This window comes from Anser brachyrhynchus (genome assembly GCF_964034855.1).
Source record: "Anser brachyrhynchus genome assembly, chromosome: 2".
NCBI lineage: Eukaryota > Metazoa > Chordata > Aves > Anseriformes > Anatidae > Anser > Anser brachyrhynchus.
The window spans coordinates 81,436,725-81,456,783 of record NC_137695.1 but is presented as its reverse complement, the minus strand read 5'-3'; the positions used below and the strand labels follow the sequence as shown (position 1 = coordinate 81,456,783).

Here is a 20,059-nt window from a genome sequence, read left to right as displayed (position 1 = left end):
TATCCTTTACTTTGCCCATGACTTAAAATCTTTGCTCTGGAGTCATACTAAAGGGTGTTCTGCTAGATAGATAATTGCAATGAGCACCATTCATAATACTGAAACTGTCCAAGGTCCCAACCATTCCAACATCTACACGCTTTTAGCCTTGAACAAATGAATATTCACACTGACTTCATGGATATGGGACTACACACGCCCTTAACATTAACCATGTGTGCAGCCTCTTGCAGGTTTAGGACCAAAGAAGTTACTGGGTGGGAATGAGTAAAGCTGTGGTCAGAAAAACTCCCAGAGCTACTATTTTCTCAATTAGATCACACACCTTACTTAACAGCTTCCAAGTCCCTTAGGTCTGCATGCAGACTGGCTACACTCTTCAGAGAGTATCTAAAGCAGAGGACAAAATCCACACCCACTAAAATCAACAGCAGTTTTGCCAACAGGGTCTGTGTGACCAGAATCCCTCCTCACAGAATGTGCATTGATTTTGGAGGTTGTTTATGATGAATACAATATGGACTTTTTTTTTTTTAATTATTCTCCTTTCTCTCCTTCCTGTGCAGATGAGTTGACAGAGAAGGCAGAAAGCACAACAGATGAAAGAGGCTGCAAGAAAGAGGAGAAATTCCACAATTTGGTCCAAAGAAACAAAGATTTTATTTGGTCTAATGGCTGTTCCTTTTGTTGTCAGCTGGATTGTGCCAGGGATTTTGGTGAATTGAAAATACCTTGTGCTGTATTTTTTGTTCCTGACAGATACAGGGATAATGGGCTATATTTTGTTTAGCAAACCTTGATCCTGAGTCTGTAGGGAGACCCTCATGGTCAGGAACTTCTTTCTGTTCAGGTTGGATTAGGAGACATCTTGTTAGCTTTTAATGCTGCAATTTGTAAGCATAGACACTTTGGTTCTGCACTCATTTTTAACCAATTGCCATATTTAGCCAACACATGGTTCCAATTTTACCCCACCTCAAATTCTTATGATGTAAATTTTCATGGAAAAGTGTCGCTTTGAAAACCAGAAAGCTCTATCAAGCAACTTAAAATTTCATCAGCAAATATATTTGCAACCATTATCAGCAGCTTGCTCTTGGCAATACCCCAGTGCACTCTCCTAGACAGTGGATTTCTGCCTCCTGTTAGCTGCTAAAGCTGTAATATTTTCCTTGAAATTTACTTGCAAGACTCTTATCCCCAAGTCCCTAGTATCTCCTACTTTCTTTGAACTGCTTAAGCCATTTCCAGCCACTGAAAAAGAGCCAGTCCTTTAGAGCAGATGACTGAAGTCTTGGAAAGGGAGAAGAGAGTCAGAAACACACAGGAAAATGATTTTTTTTTATTTTTTATATTTTTTCCCTTGGAATGATAACGTCTCCATCTAAGTTCTTCTGTTTTCCCTTGTTATTATATTCTTACAGCTCTTGATTATCTCACCTGCCTGACAGTGCTCAAACACACCAGATGGACCGAGTTTTCCATTCCCATTTCGCAATAGCTTTTCTTTTCCATGAGACTCGACTACACAACCAAAGAGAAAAACAGAACATTGGTCATACTCAAAATTAAGAAAATGCCAAGTTATCCCTTGAATGATAGAATGAATGAAGCCTGGCCTCCCACAGGACTGTCCTTGTTCTTCTTCCTATCACCTCCAAAGCTTGCTCATATTCCCTATGACTGCCAGATCAGAAATAAACAGCATTTACTGTGGCCAGCTCATAGTAATGCATGTTGTGAATCACCAGCTGGCTGCAACCAAAGAAAATAGATAATGGCTAAGTAGAAAATGCTTTTCCTTTGGGTGTCTGGGGTGGGAGCAGGGGACCACTCTTCCCCATCCAGCTGCCAGTTTTCCTGAACTTCCTGTCTGTGAAATTCCTACCCCTCTGCTACATCGGTTAGGAAATGTGCAATGGATTTGAAAGCAATTTAGATTGGGAAGAACGGGCAAATACTGTGATTACAAAATCCTAACCTCTGTACCAATCTGTCCAAAACATAGGGATACATATCTCAGGGCATCAAGTGGCCCTGCCCCTTGCAGAGGATTGGAGCTATCTTGCTCCTGGTAGAGGTTAGAGACTTCTTCCTGCTGAAGTCTGAGCTCTGAGAAGATGTTGCTTCTGACTCTTGCCAAACTGCTCACCGCACAGATGGTGAGGGCAGGGCTTCCTCTGGTTATGAGTTTTTTTGAGAGAAGTGGAGACATGCTGACATTTCAAACACGGAGTGGCAGTGTGGCAGTCATACCTCATAGCATCTGACTTGAAGCACAGAACAAAGTGCCAGGAAAAGAAGGGCAAGGCAAAAACATGGATGCATTTCCCTGTAACTTCTTCATATGTGCCAGAAGAGTAAAATCCCCGGCTTCTTTTTCTCAAAAAGAAATCTCCAAGTCTCTATGCACAAGATTAGGGAAGGGCTTTGAAGAGCTACTTTGGGAGGCAGGGTGAAATGTGGTGGGCTGGGCACTTGCAGAGGGTCTTGTAAGAGAAGAACCTGGACCTGAGGAGCTTTGTTGGAACAAGAACTTCCAGAGCTGGGTATCATTGCCACAAAGGGATGTTTGGACGGAAGGCACCTGACCAGATCAGATCTGGCAGGAAGACGTTGTACCACTGCTCTGCATTTTAAATATGAAGGCTGTTTGGCAGCATTGCAGGTACCGTGCCAACGATGAGAGCAGGCGGTGCATGGCGTGAGGGCCTCAGGACTGGCCTCAATCCCTCCTTCAACATCGCTGCTCCTGCAGCACTCGGTGCACCAGCTGCCTCTGGCACCTCGCCTGTCTCGTCCCAGCACGCTCGAGCAGGGCGTTTGCTGGCGAGGAGGAAACTGCAGCCATTTTTAAAGAGCAGGCCCCTCTTCCCTCCACAGCTTATTAAAGAACAGCTGGCGAGGCGTGCTGGCAGATAAGTGCTTTTCTGTTGTAATCTCGTCATAGATTAGGACAGTTTTCCAAATAAAGAAAGAAAAAAAGATTAGTTAGTCAGTGATGAGGTGGCCACAGCGCTGGAGACCCACCCTCTCTTCTGTTTGCCTCCTTTCTGCCCTCCGGCTCCTATCAGCCGTGTCCAGAGGCAGAGGAGTGATAGCAGCCCCAGGTTCGCTGGGCCGGCACGCACTTACCTACGCAGCGTATTCACTTGTTGATTGCTTAACGCATCCAGAAACCCTGTCTGCTCAAAATCCTGCCACGAAACCTGCCACTGGCCTCCGAGCCAGTTCTCACCCAGAGACACATCAGCCGTGAAAGTGGCGTCTCACCAGGCAGAAGCAGTATTTCAGCCAAAGGCAGGCAGGCTTTACCCTAAAGGCCAAGGGCGATCGTTTTTCATGTAAGCACCTAAAAGCATGTTTCCCTGGGCCAGGTGCCCAGGGCTGGGCTGGTCCGCGTGGATCCTGTCGGTCTCGGCTGGAGCACGGCGTCCCTCCGGAGCAGATCCCAGCTGAGGGCTGGGGCCTGCTTTTGGTAGAGGTGGGGCTGTGTGGCTCACCCCTCGCTTGCTCCTTTGTGAACATCAGCCTTATCTGACTGCTGGGGAAACTGAAGCCAAGAAATAAAGTCTGGCTTTTCAGAGTGTGCTTTAGCCTTAAATGCCCTGATTTGGAAAGGCATGAAGACACCAGCTCTTCCTCTTGACTCTGGCTGGCAGTGTAGACCCTTCACACATCATATCACTTATTTAGAGCCCTAAATTTAGAACCTGAACTTTCAGCAAGGCGAGGTTTTGTCAAGCCATGGGTTTGTCACTACTATGTGTACCCTGCTTCCAGTTGCCTTTCAGGCAGTTTGTCCCTTTTTTGTCCTTTCAGGCAAGTTTAATCCTTTCAGGATATTTCTTGTCCTTGATTGATAGCAAGAGATGCCTATAATATGATTTCTGCTGTCAGACAGCCTGGTGTTTTAAAAAGAATCCTAAACAAAACTACACTTTTCCATTCAGAAGTACATGTTCATCTCCAGAGTACAAACCTGTTCTGATGAAAGCTAGGAAAACCATCCTAATTTTTAGAGCTACAGAACAAGAAAAGGCCGCTCTCAGATTTAAAGATTCACTGAATCATGCTTTTGCTGTTACAGAGTCAATCTGCCTCTGCTGCTCTTGCTTTTGTTTTAACTGGAACAGAGGAAAAAAAGATTAATAAGATTAAAATAGAAGAATAATTTTCTCAGTTCATTTCAATCCTCCCTTTAGTTCATTGTAGTGATGGAGAACAAGGCAGTTAACTTGTTCTTACCAACACAAGAGTACTGAGTACAATAAAGTACTACCAAAGGTAAAATCTTTCATTTCAACCACTCAATTATTTTCTGGTTATGTCCAGCTTAAAAGAAAAGGCGAGAATGACTTGGCTCAGTTTGAAGTACTGGATGTGGATTGATAATTTGCAGCTTCGAGCACCTCCTCCCCTCCCACACACAAATTCATAAATATAGGGATAATATGATAAATATATCCATGGGTCATTTGAAATTTCAGATAATTTACTACTAGTAGATTTCTGGTTGGGGACTTTCTTTCCCCAGCTGATTCAGTATGTGCTGTTACCTAAAATCAAAATCAGCCTCATACAAAGCTGCTGAAAGCTTTATGTGCTCTGAGAACACACCACACCTAAACGCAGTCAGACATTGTTTCCTCGCTGTAGGAGAGATTGCAGAGAGTTACAAATAATAGCTCGGTTGCCCAATGTATTTTTAATGGATTAGCAAAGTTAACAAATGGTATCTTATTTCTGGCTCCTTCTGATGTAATGTAATGCTTCCAAAAGCATACTAGATGTTCCAGCTCAATGACCCTTCCTCTTTTTGGGGAACAAATATACACCTCCCTGTTGCTCAGTCCTTCACGCCAACCTTCCAAAAAATAGTTGGAGACAGGACAGCATTTGCCCTAACTGGATTAAAAATACTTGGGTCCAGTTTTACTTTGTGATGAGAGGAGTTTTGACAACCAGTGGACAGCTTTAAGCAAATTGGATTTGGTGGGAAGGATGTCAGGGCACCTTCCCAGAGCAAACCACAAGCCTGTCAGGGACTACCCCTCCTCTCACGGTGGTATCAGCTTATCAACACCATCCGATGTGCTTCTGGCAAGGGTCGCTGGTGTCTGTTTGCAGGTTACACCCAGCCATGATGATCCTAATGGATTGGGAGGAGGGAACACCTTTTGTCTTTTTTTTAATTTATCTTTTTCCTCTTTTTAATGTGACCTTCTTCCATCTAAGCGACTGCTTTAGGCTCCTGCTTCTGGTTGGAAGGGCGGGGTGAATGATTTCCTCTTCCTCTCCCTTCCCTGTTCTGAGCTCTGCTGCACACATCACTTGGCTGGGAGAGGCAGAGGGGAAGGGTGTTTCTAATGCCAAGAGCTTGGAAAAGACTGTAAGGATATTTTGCATGATTCCTGTTTCAGGCAGAAATACACGCAACTGCACAGTGCAAGGCAAGAAAGAGCAAAATGAAAAAATCCCCATCCCCAGTCCCAGGGGAGTGCTGTGCAGATGAGACACTGAATCAACTCATCTGCCTAAAATGGCTGATTGCCCTGTAGCAACAGGCAGGAGAAGAAGAAAACAAAACCAACAAATTTAAAGGAAAAAATCAATCCAATTAAAGACCTTGTAAGACCTATGTAGTCAAGTGTTCCTTTTAAAGATTGTCTCTTTAAATTCTCTCTCTTGTTGCATTGCTCCAGAGAGATGCTGAAGCCACAGAAAGGTCCAGCAGAGATCCAGGTACCTGTGAAAAACCTCAGCAACAACATTGCTCATTTCTCCCATCAGCTGCCCCAGATGAAGTCTAGGGCCTGTCTCCCAGTTAGGAGATGCCAAATACTCCCCAGCTTCACTGCTGGGCTGTCCTAACCAAGCAGGCACCTGGGTGTAGGCAGCTTTATTTTGGTGACGTTTTGCTGGCACATTTCAAACCATTCAGAACTGTTTGCCTCATAACCCCCAGACCAAAAGGGACTGGAGCTGAGATACAAGCACAGTGGTCTATGCTTAGCAGTGTGAAGCATTTTGAGGACAAAGGACAGCAAGAACACCTTAATTAGGAGGAGGAAGCCATCTCCTTTTTTTCATTTTTCATTTTTTTTTATTCAGCTAATATGAATGAAGCTTAGGGAACCCAGGCGGCTACTTTTACTGGCAGTATGAAGGCTGTATGACAGTGGGGAAACTGCCTGAATCTCACCATCTCTCAGTTCCTGGGTAGCTTCCCTCCACAGTCAAACAAAACCAGTTTTGTCTTAGACCTAAATCACAGCTCCCCATTCTTTTTCAGGTCAGCCTCTTGCAGTCTGATGCAATCGCAGCAACGCTTCCTGGCTGCTGCAGCTCACGCAGTCAAAAGCATGCTGTTTTCAACCTCCGGGATCAAAAATACCACGCTTCCCAACACACGCTACCTGCCCACTTCCAGGAACACCACTGAGTGCTACACACCCTGAGGGCGATGACGGGACGGTCACATCCGAGACAAGGAGTGACGGCCTTTGGGGACTGGTGAAGTGCAGCAGAAACGCGGTCGCTGTCTCTGCCCTACTCCCGGAGGCTGGCGGCAGGTCATGCCAAGGGGAAATCTGCTCTCTCGGCAAAGCCAGCACAGCCTGCTCTCTTTCTGAGCACGGTGGAAAAGGCACTTCTTTGTTCAGCGTTTTTACTAAGTGTAAAAGCGTAAAACCCTTGATGGCTTGCCATCTGGATGGAAAGTGCTCCCCGTTCAGGGGCAGGCAGGTAAAAGGCAGAGCATGTGGGTGCGCCCCCTTTTTTTTTTTTCTCCAAGTTTTGAAGTGGAAAGCATTTAGTCTCTCGGGTGATTACTGCCATATTTATGTGTAATAACAGTAAATATTTTTGAAAGAACAACAGTAATCTGACAAGCACCAGCAGCGAGCGGTGCTCTGAGACCGAAGCGAGTCCACAACTCTGGGAAGGAGGAGGCTGAGAAAGGTACTGCATGCAAGGTGCAAAGCAACTTTGGAAATGTGTGTCTCCAGAAGGAAAAAAATGGGGCATGTGCTTGTTTGTGGAGACTGGATGGGGGGCAGGACAGAAAGGTGGTGCTGGAGACCTCGTGGGGAGGAGGGCAAGCAAAGCGGGAGGATGTAAAAAAGAGCAAAGGGCTTTTGTGAGCCGTTTGGCAGATGCTTGAGCAGGTGGAATGCGGAGTGTTTACACAGTTCATATTTCAATATACTAAGAAAACACGGGGAGTCAAGCTCTAAGCTGTTATTAAGCTCCCCCTCCTCCTGTCCCAACCACTTCTTTAAAATCTGCCTTCAGATCTCGAATGAAACTGCTCTCTGCTGGACCGATGGCGCTGGGGCAGCGACTGTGCCACCAGCTGAGAAAACAAATTTGAGAAAGAGAGTGTGCGCTCAGGTTAACAAGCCTTGGGCGAGCGGGTCGTGTCCCCCCCCCCCCCCCCCCCGTTCCCTGTTCTCACCTCCAGTTCCCCAAAGCCCCTGGAAATAGTGCGCTTTGGTAGGAGAAGCTGTCAGGCATCGAATGGCGGCCGGGTTTCAGAGCAGGGAGCGGGGAGGAGAGGGGAGATTTACAATGTTCCAGTTTTGACTTTTTGCGTAATGAAAACCAGAGGTCTAATAAAATACAGCAGCAGTGACATTGGGGGGGGGGGGGGAGGAGGGGGGGAGAGAAAAAGGAAAACAAACTTTTAGGATAAAATAAACATTGTGCACTCAAGTAAGGAGTCTATCTCTATTTCCATCTATGGATACAGACATAAACACACTCTCCTCTACTAATTCAAACTAAGAAGATTAAATCCAGGTAAACTGAACACAGGATAGGTAGGAACATTTCCCATTAGCAAATCAGTCCTCAGCAACCTAGACCAGAAAGGAACCTTATCCAGAGGACTGTATGAGTGGCCCAGAGGCATTTCATGCTTAGTTGCCACTCATCCATATTCAGAAAAGGACCAAGAATATATTCTTTTCAAGCTCTCGGTTCATTCATTTGGGTCATAGTGGTGAGGAGGTTGCATTTACACTTTTATTACTTTTTAGGGAGAATTTTTTCTTCACAGGGCTGCAGCAGAGGAAGTAATAGAGTACAAATGAATACCTCAGTGGGCTGCTTTACATCCTGTGGGATGAAAATCATGTTGTGAAATAACTTCAGTCTCTGGTAGACATAGTGCTTCTCATCTTTAAAGCAATGTGGGAACATTATGTTCAGGATATATTGGCCAGTTACAAAAGCTGATGGACCTGTGCAGTGCACAATGCAGGGTGCATCCTCCAGAGCTCCTGCATAGGACATACACTTCAGGATACAGAACCAGAATTGCTACACGGTGGAAGAAAGGGGTCACGGGTTGCATCCTCTGCCCCTTCCAGTTGTTCAGGGAAGTTCAGCTTCTGAGCTTAATTCACACAGGTTGGTTTCATTCTCAGTTGCTGATTCTGGGAAAATCATTTAACTTCTTTGACTTCTCCAGTTACTCATCCATAAAACAGATAGTTTTATTTTAGCTGGGAAGCTCGAGTAGAATTTCTACTTGAAATTTTTACAGGAAAAGTAGTATAGAGGGAAAATAAATGCCTAAATGGCAGTAGCAGCAAGACATACTTGCAATTCACAGAGGGCTTCTTTGAAATGCATTTGTTAATTCTCTACTATTTGCTTGGGCTTGGGAACGACACATCCTTTGACCACATGCCATATTATTGGTGATATATTCACTAATAAAGTCACAGTATCCTGACGACAATGAAATACAGCATTTGAAATTCAATAACCACATCCTGTATCCTGTTCAAGGACCAAGAGCAGACAGGCTGACTGGCTTGCTGAGCTCCCGCTCTTAGATCACGTTTGGCTAATGCAAACTCAGCTGAAGAGCAATGGTCCTGACTTTGGGTGTCCTAATACAATCTCCAAGTTTGGGAGCAAGGTTTGTCATCCATGCATTTATCATGGCTTCAAGTCTCCTTGCCAGCACATTGAAGAAGATGTACTGCACTCTGCCTAATTCAGAACATACTTTGGAAAAGCAGGGAGTGCTTCGTGGACAGACTCAGACCTCCTCTGGCAGAGAACCAGATTCCCCTGATTCCTCCTCTCCTCCCCCTCCTCTCCTCAAGAAATTTAATGCAAAATATCATCTCTGGACAAGAGGCAATAAAGCTATTATGGAACACACAGCCAGACAGTCAAAATCCAAACCTGTATTACTACATTTAATTCCTCGTTCACCCGCCTGGAGAAATAAGTGAGCTGAAAAGCCTCACTGTCCTGAGCTATGCATGGGTCCTGGCCCTTTACTGGCACTCCCGGTCATACCAGTAAAGCACAACCCAAAAGCCTGTATCTGCAAAGTCTATCTAGGAAGCTAGGAAATGAACTCTGGGCAGTTCTCTATGGGAACAGCGTAGCGCGCCGATCCGATCCCACTTCACCTTTTTGCAACATCAAATCCAACAGCACCCTCCACTGTCTGCGGGAGGGAAAGAGAAGTCTGCCTGGGTAATTTCCTCTGACAAGATGATAAAAGCCAGCCAGCGGAGATCATTCTAATTACGACAGATTATCCAGCTGTTTGAAGAACACAAATTAATATAGATGATTGTAAGTAAGTGATTGGAATGTGGCCATTGGTTTGAGAAAATAAAAAAGAATGACACTTCAAAAAAATGCAACCAACTTTGGAGTAAAATTAAAGATGAAATCATAATTAGTCTACTGTGTATGTCTGCTATGATATCATTCCAAAGAATGCAAAATTCTTTATGGTTAGTACTTTTCCTTTATGCTGTTATTTTAAGATATTTCTTCAGACTCTAGAAAATACAAGTCAGATGTTCTTTCTCACAGTAAACCTCAGCCATTTTAAGTTTGAGCGACTTATAGGCAGAGCACCGTACACATAAGTGAGTCATGGCTCCTTTCAGTCACAAATGCAGGTCACTAAACATGACCACCAGCTACTATTTCTAGGATAGGAGGCCTTTCTGGAACAACAGTAGCAGGAATATTTCATGAAATGGATCTATAAAAATAGATTGGTTTGCCCAGTTTTTTCTTTCTTTCCCATACATTTTTTCCTACTCTTCCTCCTGTTTCATGTATGCTTCCCCTCCATAAAACATCCATGACTGAACTAAGTTTTCCACTAGCATTCACAGGCATAAACTAATGGAACAGAACTGCCACTGGGAGAGCCGCCTGGTAGTCAGGGAACGAGGTGCATGTACCAAAAATGTCTGCAGAGGGAAGGAGAGGGCAGGAGAGTAACAGGCAACCAAAACTGCAGAAAGAAGAGGGAAACGATGAAGAAAGAGGATACAGTGAGGAAAAAAGCCAGGTTCCTCCTCCAGCTCTGTGTACAGAGTCTCTTATCTCCTCCTGTCAGAGCTGAATGCGCTTCTGGTTGTGGTTTGTTCTGCACTGTATCCATATACTCCAAAGTCTTGTGCCATTCTTGTTGCAAACACGCAATAGCTCAGCATTTTCTCAGTCTGTGTGTCCGAAGAGTGGGAGCATAACAAAGATATTACAGATCTGCCCAAGTAACCTCAGAAGTTCCCTAATTTCCAGCACGGAGCATCAGTTCCCAGCAAGGCAGACATGTCTCACTGGGGAGACTTCACAGTACTGACGGCAGGAAAACACAGGGAAAAATCTCTGTACTGCCTCAGATGAACAAATGGTGTAGAGCCCAAGTTGGAAAAAAACTTCCTGATTTACTAGTGTTTTGCTTGTTTGTTTGTTTTGGAATTAGCACTGCTAGAATTGGTGACAGGAGGCTGATAAGGTAAAAGCAGGGATTTAGATGGAGGTAGGGGAGGAGACAAAAGAAAGGGTCCAGTGGGCAAAAAGAAAAGGAGGAGAAAGATGAAGCAGCAGTCACAAGGCTTCTCCAAGAGTCATGCTTGACCTTTGCTGCAGCTGACCCTGTACCAGAGCATGATGCTGAGACCCTGGGGCTGCCTTAACTCTTTAGCTGCAGCAACATATGGCTTGGTGTGTCTGCTTGTGCCAGACTCATCAGAGGAGACAGGGACTGAGCTCATGCCTCTGTTTTCAGGACTGTTGCTTAAATACTTATTGTATACTCTATTTGTAATTAGAATTGGAATTATCAACGGGAGTCCAACTCCCATGGAAAACAATGTTGGGAACACATTTACCCTAAACTCCTTCCAAAAATGTGATTAAAAAGAAAAAAAAAAAGTTTCTCATTTAATATTTCAGAAGCTTTAAAAAAAAAACATACACAGTGAATCTAAAACTTACTTCCTGCCACACAAAAAAGAAAATATGGACCCAAGAAAACCCCAGACTCAGCCTGAATATTCATAATGCTGTTGCACTAGGCTTTGGCAAGACTTTATCCAGAATAATCTGTACAGCTCAGGTCACCCACACTCAAGAATGAATTTATTCAGACTGGGACAGTTGTGGGAGACTTCAGGCTCAGGGAAAGAAAAGCCTGTCTTTCTGGGTGAGCCCAAAAGAGCCCGTCTTGTTTAGTCTAGCCAAAAGAAGGTGGAAACGTGTTCACTTTTTATAAATATATCTAGGCAGTAGACACCAGAAGGGCTGACGAGCTATTTAAGCTAAAGAATGAAGTTGTCAGAAGAACAAATAGTAATAGGCTGCCCTGAATACATTCCCACTGGAAACTGTGACAGTTTTCTAGCAGAAAGGGCAGCAAATTTCTGGTAAAACATCAGTAGTAGTTGAAACGTGAAGAGCGATCAGTTTACGAGAGGGATTATGTAACATAATTGCCTGCCTTAACGAGGGACTGAGTCAAAGATGACTACTCAGGAGGTCCTTCCCAGCCCCGTCTCCTCAGCTGGCTGGTGACTTGGATGCCTTCCCCGTTGGGTTCCCACACTCAGAGCTGCTGAAGGGGCATGGTTTCAGAAAACATGGAGCCTCTCTGAACATTTTGCCTGGGTCATCCTTAAAAAAGATACACTGGAAAAAAAAAAAGTCATGACTTACAAACACCTCATTTCCCCCCCCCCCGCCCCCCACCCCCCTTTTTTTTCTTTTTTTTTGGATTGCAGATTTAGGATCAATGTTCTCAGACATTGGCTTGAAAGGGGATTACCTGATACACTGTTAGATAGATGCTAACCTGTTAACAGCAATGTGTTCTGGTGCTCATGCCCTGTGGCTAATTTAATTGTTAATCATTGTTTAACAACACCTATGGCTATCATATACTATCAGTTGGAAATGGTAGTAATGAAACACTCTATTACCTTGAAGAATCTGAGTGGAGTCATTCAACTAGACAAAGCAAGTGCCTGTATTACAGAAGTATATTTGTAGATTGCAATAGTTTACATCAAATCCATGTTTCCTCTGGTCTATAACACCCAAAACCTGAAAGAAGACAGCAAGTTTCATAAATATTAACAGACCTTCGAGTGTGTGTATCTGTCATTGTGACACAGATTATTACAAAAAGCAAGACAGGTAATCTTGGCAGCAGAAATTCAGTTGGTGTTCCATTAGCATCTGCTGCCCTATACTACTGAATTACTTTCCATTTTTATAGCAATTTTTTGAAACAGTTTCATTATAAAACTGCATACACAAAAAACTGCCTCCAAGCCACCTCATTCTTCTGACTTTTTTTGTGGTTCATCATGCAGATTCTGTCAATAATTTAAGTTACTAAATGATGGGATCCATTTTTGGCAATGCTTAAGAAAGGTACAGCTGTGAGTTCTGGTTTAGAAATGCAGAGCTTATATTATGAAACAACTGTTTGTAGCGAGGCAAGAAAGCAGAGAGAAGAATGCATGAACTACTCCTGGCATTTAGACATCCTGGTGATGAAGACTGCCTTTATGCAAAAACACATATATGCAGTATCTTAACACATATGTCAAGGTGAGTAAAAAGGACTGCTTTCCTTGATAACCTATGTAAAATCTGTTATGAAAACCAGAAAAAAGAGATATGCAACAAATTTCTAGAAGCTGAGGCTGGAATTGCATAAAGATTTATTGAATTTCTAGAATTTCTAGAAGCTGAGACTGGCATTGCATAATGATTTAATGAATCATTTGTTTTGTAAAACCAAGGCCATTCGTAGCTGCTGTAGAAATGTCAATGAAACATCACCTGACTGTGGTTTTCATTCTGCTATCAGCAAATGTAAGCTGTTGGATACACTGCAACGTGGCTGTCTTATTTTATACTCAAGTCAAAAATAGCTCTACAGGCTAATCATATGGAAGGGAAAAGTACACAAGGGGTTAAAGTGCACTAGGGAACAGTATTTCTTTCAGACAGGTTTTCAGTCATTGCTGCTCCTGCTTGTTTTATGTCTACACTGAGGTCAAACTAGTGTGGACTAGTATTGAGCACTGTTTACAAGAATGCCTGAAAAAGACACAAAGCTTCAAACCTGGCAATTTCACACACTGAATTTCTACACATGGAATTTGAGAGAACTTTGCAACATAGGTCACCATTTGATAGGATGATACTTTATTTTCTTGCTAAAGCCAAGAAGTTTGACATAGCTTTCTGAACACCATCATGATTTTTATATTTTCTCCCCAAGACAGCATTCATCAGCTTTCTATATTTGAGAGATCTTTACATTCAAGAAGGAAGATCACCCCTTAAGAACATTCATCTTTCAACTGGTTGCAGGATTAATTTAGACAGGAAAGCAACTGATGAAGGTTGCCTATTAACTGCAGGCAGTCTGGCTGTTACAAGGCACTGGAGACTTTTGGAAGATTATAAGGCCCTGCAGTCAACTGTTATAGTATAGATGTGTTTCTAATCAGCACAGTGCAGCTGATTTGTTCACTAAGAAGCACATATGCAAAAATAGCATTCATTTTCAGTTATCACTTAGCAGCAACAAGAGTTTGGAATAAAGCAAGCCATAAAAGCATTTCCCACTGGAACACATAAATATTTAGGGGAAGGGGGGAGTTATTTTCTTATTATAATATTGCTTTTGAAATTGAATTAGGATCCAGCTTATAGGGTAATTAAATAAAAACACTTGTATCTGCCTAAAAGCTCTTTGGGCAGGTGATATGCCTTAGGGGAGATGTTTAGATGGCTTTTATAACTTCTGGAAAAGCAAACAGCTATCTCTCAAGCGATGGCTGTATGGTGTCACCAAGTTTTTGCCCTAATGACTTAAGGTACAATAACTTCGTGGTTTGCCCATGTGGAGACACTGTGTTATCTTTTTGTTATTGTTGTTGTTTTATGGCATACCTTTAAAAACTAAAAGTGAATCCAAGCAGAAGACTGGTGTGTTTCTTTCCCGTGGATGGGAAAACACAGACAAAAATAATAAATTATATGCACAGTAAGAAAAGCAAACAAACAAACACACAAACAAAACCGCACCGTATGCAGCATGTGTAAATGAGCCATAGCTTCAACTAGTCATTTCAAAGGCCTTTTTCCATGGTCTATGTTTAAAGTACCAGTCATTCTCCAGTAAAGATTGCTGAATCAAGAGAACTGCTAAAATGCATCCCATCTGGGTCCCATGGCATGCCTGTTCATTACATTTAGAAGGCAAGGTAAAATGTCCCATCTTTCCAAAGAATGGACATGCTGTCAAATCATCATTTATGCCCATGGAAGTACTGAGGAAATGGTCCCAGCTAATGTTTCTGAAGTGTTCATATTTTTATTAACTCTGTCCTCTCCATCCTTCTACTCATCAGGTCCGCCTTCACCTGCCAAAATATGCAAGCATTAAGCAGTACAATAAATTCTCATTTTTCAGTCTCAAGAAATATTCCCTAAGTCCAACACTGGATCATTCACCTGGAAAAATATAATCAAAGAAAAGTTTGCATCCAGAAGCAAAAATCAGATCACTGTAAAACCTAAACTATGTCTGAAGTTTTATGGACAGAGAGCTTGGATTTGCTCAGGTTCATGCTATGCTTGCTTGAGACAGTGAAACTCCACTTCCATGTAAAAAAAGATTTGGCAAGTCTCTGCTAAAACTGACTTCATTATATATATATATCATGTTCATTCCCTCATGATGGGGGCTCAAACCAGATCAAAGCACAAAACAAGGTAGTCGGCAACCCAGGATATATTCCAGATATAATTTCTCTTGGCCGTTTTGCCTGACTGTGGACTTGTACCTTCTTTTCAGGTACCTAGCACATCTCAGAGTTAACACGAGCAAGGCAGTGAGATGTGTTTCCTGCTGTCTGCAGACTTATATCAGGCATCAACTCCATTTTCTTCAAGTTTAATTTATTGCTTTCCTTGGTTATGGCTTCACTAAGATTCAGAAAGAGAAAATAGGTTTTAAAGTATATATATAAGAGGTTTTCTGATTTCAGCTCTGCCCCAGGTGTGGGTATGTGGACTCAGAGCACCTGGAGCTTCACAGAGTGCAAGACCTGAGGCTATCTTTACTCTCTGATGGTGGTTTTCATTCTTTCAGTTCAATAAAAGATACTGACTAAACAATGATCATAATCCTCAGTTTGTGTAATCTGAGGAAGTTCATGCTCCTTCCAATCTCCCTTGTGGAAAATATGGGACCACACACTCAGTTTTACCTTTTTTACTAGGTCATTTCTTCCCCCCGTGGTCTTTTATAGCCCTTTTAGCTGACCGTATAAAGACAAGGGGTCGTGGCAGAGTTCTCATAGTTGAAACTACTGTGGAGCAGATTTAAAGCTGCCTGGTGATGGAAAGGGGTGCAGCCTCGCAGCTGGAGGCCAGTCAGAGCCAGCATCAGTGCAGGGGTTTGCCCTGACCACTTTAGAGCTGCGCTTGCTTTCCGAATTTGGCCCAGAGTCTCCTTGGCTAGGGAGTCAAACAATGAGTGAAAAAAACAGTGGTTACAAAACTGAGCAGTTATTACAGCCTCTAAGAACTCAGCTTGTTTGACAGCTGATTCCCATTAAGGGTTTGTATGGATCATGCCAGTAATCTTGATAAACCTGTGATAAGGTGTCCAGATGTCCTGGTTTTGCCAGTTTCTAATTAGCAGTCCTGGGGTCCTGTCAGTTTAAGTTGGTGTTTGCTGCCCAGGGCCATAAAGTGAAAAGTTCTCCGCATCTGATGTCAATTCTTCAAAGGAGGACCCCCTCCTTGCCATTGGATATTGAGTCCTGGTTGGAGAGACTGCAAATTTGATCAGCCTAACAGAAATTACAGGCAAGCCTGGAAACAATATTCTCATATGCATGTCCTATTCTTCCTATACACCTCTCCTGTGCCTATGGCCATGAGTGCTCCTAGGGAGAGTCAGAGATTCTTGTACCTCTTGGTGTGTCTGTGTAGACAAAACCTGGTGCCACTTCTCCCTGCACATTGCCAAAGTTTGTGTCTCAAACATGACCAGCAGAAAAAAATAAAATTACCCAAGCTGGACAGTGCTCTCACCTGAGGAGAAAAACTCCTCCGCTATCTCCAGTGAAAGAAACTGCTGGCTGATTTCCTGTCCCTTCCTGAGCACTATTTCAGCAACAATGTATGTTGTAAAGGCATCTATGAACACACACTAAAGGGACAAAAACATCCCAGGTTTTTCTCTTGCTGAAAGACAGCCACTCGGAGGAGGTAGTGGTTGAGCACTTAAAAAATGAAAACCTGAAGGGCAGGAAGAACAAGAGCTGTGTAGATGGAGTTAGCTTTACTAGTCCTTCAGTTCTGCGAGTTACAGCAATTTGCTCTCTGCCTGAAATATCATTCATTTATAGCAGGCAGGCAGAAGCAGCACTAGCCACTTCCCTGCCCACAGGGATCTCAAGATGACAACCCCTAAAAACCAATACCATTTAAATTTAAAAGTCCAAGCAGGCTAGATCCACTTTAAAATTTCAAACAAAGAGTGCAGGTCATTTACCATCTTTCCATCAAGTGCTGGGAAAGGGAATTATGTGTGAGGCAAATTCAGCCAGACCCTTCTTTGCTGTAAATGCCCTGAGATCCTATAAAACCCTCAGCCATTTCTTCCATAGCTCTGGAGGAAAACTTTTCAAGATCAAGCAAACTATGAATAACTGGGGTGGAAGGCAATCTAAATGTTGTCACAACAGTTAAAAACTTAGGAGTTTAGCAGAAGATACTGAGATTTCTCATGTTTTCTGTAATAAGAGTGGTAGAAAAGCAGTAGATGCAAATTTTTTCTTGAGGCACAAGTGTAACACTCTTTTAGAGTCACCATTTGCTCATCCTTTAAAGCCTTTAGTTTTTGTCTCTTTTCTCCCGCCATGTACGTACATCAGAGTTGCAAATTACGGGGCCATAAGAGTCTTCAGAAGTGAAAAAAGCAGACACAGAATCCTAAAAATATCATCTCAGGTGCTGCCTTTCCATCCCTATTTAGGCAGAGAGCACTTGCTGACAGCCCCCCTGTGTTTTCCGTGTTACAAGAAGGCAGGACCCCAGGAATCTGCCAACATGGCTCCACTGCCACCTTCTCCTCCCTCTTTCCACATCCCTCACAGCCACAAAATAAAAGCAGATGTGTTAAGAGAGCGCGGCATCATTGCTAAGATCACCCAGGGCCAACCAACAGGAGACTTCTTGGCCAAGGGTACTGAACCCTCACGGCGAGAGGTGAAAGCGGGCGCCCAGACGCTCTGCCTTGCTTCCCAGCCAGCAAGAGGCAAGCAGTGGCCTTGGCGTCCTGCAGGCATCAGCCTCTGCCGAAAGCACAGACACAGCACTAGATACAGACAGGCGCAGCTCAGGGCTTTGGTATGCTTCCCCAGGCAGACGGGAATCGTCCCTGTTTAGTTTCAGCGAGAACTCATCCAACCGATCCGCGGAGGAGAGCCTCCAGTACGAGCTGCAGCGTGCCAGGAAAGTTAGCTGGTCATGTGAAATCTCAGAAGGAAAATGAGGAACCCCATTTGTCAGAGTTATAAACTGATAAAGTTGGAACCTTGCCTCTCAAATAATATTAATGATAAATAAAATTCAGCTTTTCAACGAGCAGGCAGGCTAAGCAAAAAAATACAATTAAAGTCAAATTTCTGGATGTCAGTCCCATTGCTGGCTCTACTAAACGTGTTGATGCAGGAAGCAGAAGCTCTGCTTCGTAGAGATGCATTTTTATGCTATACACCCATTAGGCTACATTAAGTTGTTTATATGCACTGTATGCAACGCAGGGACCTCACTGAGCGATTTCTACTCACACTGCCCCTGCCCTGTATCATGCTTGCTGCAAGCTTTGCATTCTTTTTTTTTTTTTTTCAATAAGTACGGTGAACTACGGTAGTTTGGACCACAAAAGACTATTGTTGGCTGCTTTAGAAAAAGGATTTATAGGCTGTGCCTTTTTTTTCTTTCAACAGATAAACGCTAACACCAAAATTATGGCACAAGCTCTTAAAGACCGATAATTAGAAACAAAGGTTAGTCCCTATGGAAAGAGGTACGGAGGTCTGTAAGATGTCCCTCAAATTGAAACCGACTGCATAACTCCCAAATAATGAGGATACAAATTAGCTATATGTGATCATCCGCTTCTGTTTATCCAGAGCATGTTCTTTTCTTGTGGTTTTTGCATATGTTGCATTTACAGTGTGAATGAGCCACACACAGCTAGTGTTCACCATCCAGTATTTCACGTGGGGAAGATGGCAATTAACATTTTGGCTTCAATTCGAGAAAATTTACCTCCTTTCCATGACCCGGTGCCTGACTTGCCTCTTAGAATGACAGCTAGGACTTGTATACCTTAGAGCAAAACAGAAAGAAACTTCTATAAAGCACAGCACTTCTCTCCAGAAAATACAATACCCACTGAAGAGGAGCTATGAAAATTCATTAATGCAGTGCTGGGAGAAAAAATAAAAAATAAAAAAATCCTGACAGAACAAAAAGAGGTATTCCAAAATTTATCCTGTGAACTAACTCCTTTTGATGTACAAACTAGCCTACACATCAAACAAACCCTTGAGAAAATGTCTTGCAGTTCCTGATGTCAGTGATGTGTGAAATATTTTTTTTTCTGGCCATTTCTGAAGACATAATTTGTAATTTTAACAAAATGTTAAGGACCAGCCTAGCCCCTGGATAGGCTTACTTTATTATGCTTTTGACTTTGAATAAACAAAAGATGAGTTGCTCCCATGGTACATTAATATTTTTACATCAGCCCCTTGATGGAATCAGGGAATGGAGAGCTGCAGCAGTTACCAAGAAAAGCTAAACAAAACCCAAGCAGCAGCATCAAGCCTTTTGCAGAGCTCAGGAACATCTGAATTTGGACTCGGCTGCACTCAGGAGGGAAGATTCTTGTTGATTTTTGTCTTGGCTGAGCCCTTCTCAGTGTCTCCAGACTGCAGTGCAGCGTGGCGTGCACACCACAAGTCCAGCACCTTGGCCGAGGTTTCCACCGCCGGCGACTGGAGCTCAAACCCTGGCCAAGGTCCAAAGGGAAGCATGACAGTGGTGGTCTAGACTCGCTCCCCTGAGAGGCTTCATCCACATCGTCTGCACACGCGCAGGGAGGCACGCACAGCCCAAATACACCATGTGTCTGCGTATTTGGAGGTCAGGGCTAGGAAGAGTCTCCGACTGCTCCCCGCAGTGCTGGAGCAACAGATCAGGATGGAGTAACATCAGCAGAGCTGTGTGGGAGGCTGGCACAGTCACCGATGACGCTCTGCCTGGTTCCAGGCAAGCCTGCAAGTCCCTCCTTTCCACTAGCATTACTAGGATGGGGAGGATTTCACCATAACGGAATATTTCGGCAAAGCCCCCCAAAAAGGTCCCCACTCCTTTAGCAATGATAGAGAAATTGTGTGGGCTAGGTTTGTGCCCAAGCAGCCAGAGCTAAGTGGCAAAGCTTGGGGGAAGCTCTTTCCACCGAACACCAGGCTGAGGAAATTGTCCCATCCACCCACACTTCTGGCTGGTCCAACTCATTCCCAAGGAGTCTTTCCCAGGGAAACACGTTTAACACACTCGTACATACGCACGTAAGTGCTTCACAAATCTTTGTCCTCTAACAGGAAAATAAACATGGCTGGGTTGCAAGGAGCGCCTCCTGCAGAAGCTCGTGTCCCACTGCTGAGGGACTCAG

The 20,059-nt window shown here is 43.6% G+C and overlaps 1 protein-coding gene and 1 long non-coding RNA gene across 5 annotated transcripts in view; one reads left to right on the top strand and one right to left on the bottom strand.

Annotated features, from left to right (window-relative positions):
• Nucleotides 1-2,719, top strand: part of LOC308188880 (uncharacterized protein) — a 39,167-nt gene extending 36,448 nt beyond the window's left edge. For 2 of the 3 annotated variants that reach the window (XR_013945829.1, XR_013945830.1), the window contains one exon: nt 567-2,719. Coding sequence is in view for 1 of the 3 variants with exons in the window: in XM_080578373.1 (XP_080434499.1) it covers nt 567-716; nt 1,425-1,501 (227 nt within the window). In the remaining 2 variants the exon portion in view is untranslated. The remainder of the gene's footprint in view (nt 1-566) is intronic. The other variant, XM_080578373.1, reaches the window with a different exon arrangement.
• LOC308188881 overlaps nt 1-20,059 on the bottom strand; it is a 50,361-nt gene that overhangs the window by 8,368 nt on the left and 21,934 nt on the right. Inside the window, exons 2-3 of one of the 2 annotated variants that reach the window (XR_013945831.1) lie at nt 12,255-12,378; nt 1,441-1,524 (exon numbers count right to left, since the gene is read on the bottom strand). The exons of the other annotated variant lie outside the window; for it this stretch is intronic. This is a non-coding gene — a long non-coding RNA (uncharacterized lncRNA). The remainder of the gene's footprint in view (nt 1-1,440; nt 1,525-12,254; nt 12,379-20,059) is intronic. 2 annotated transcript variants of the gene reach the window in all.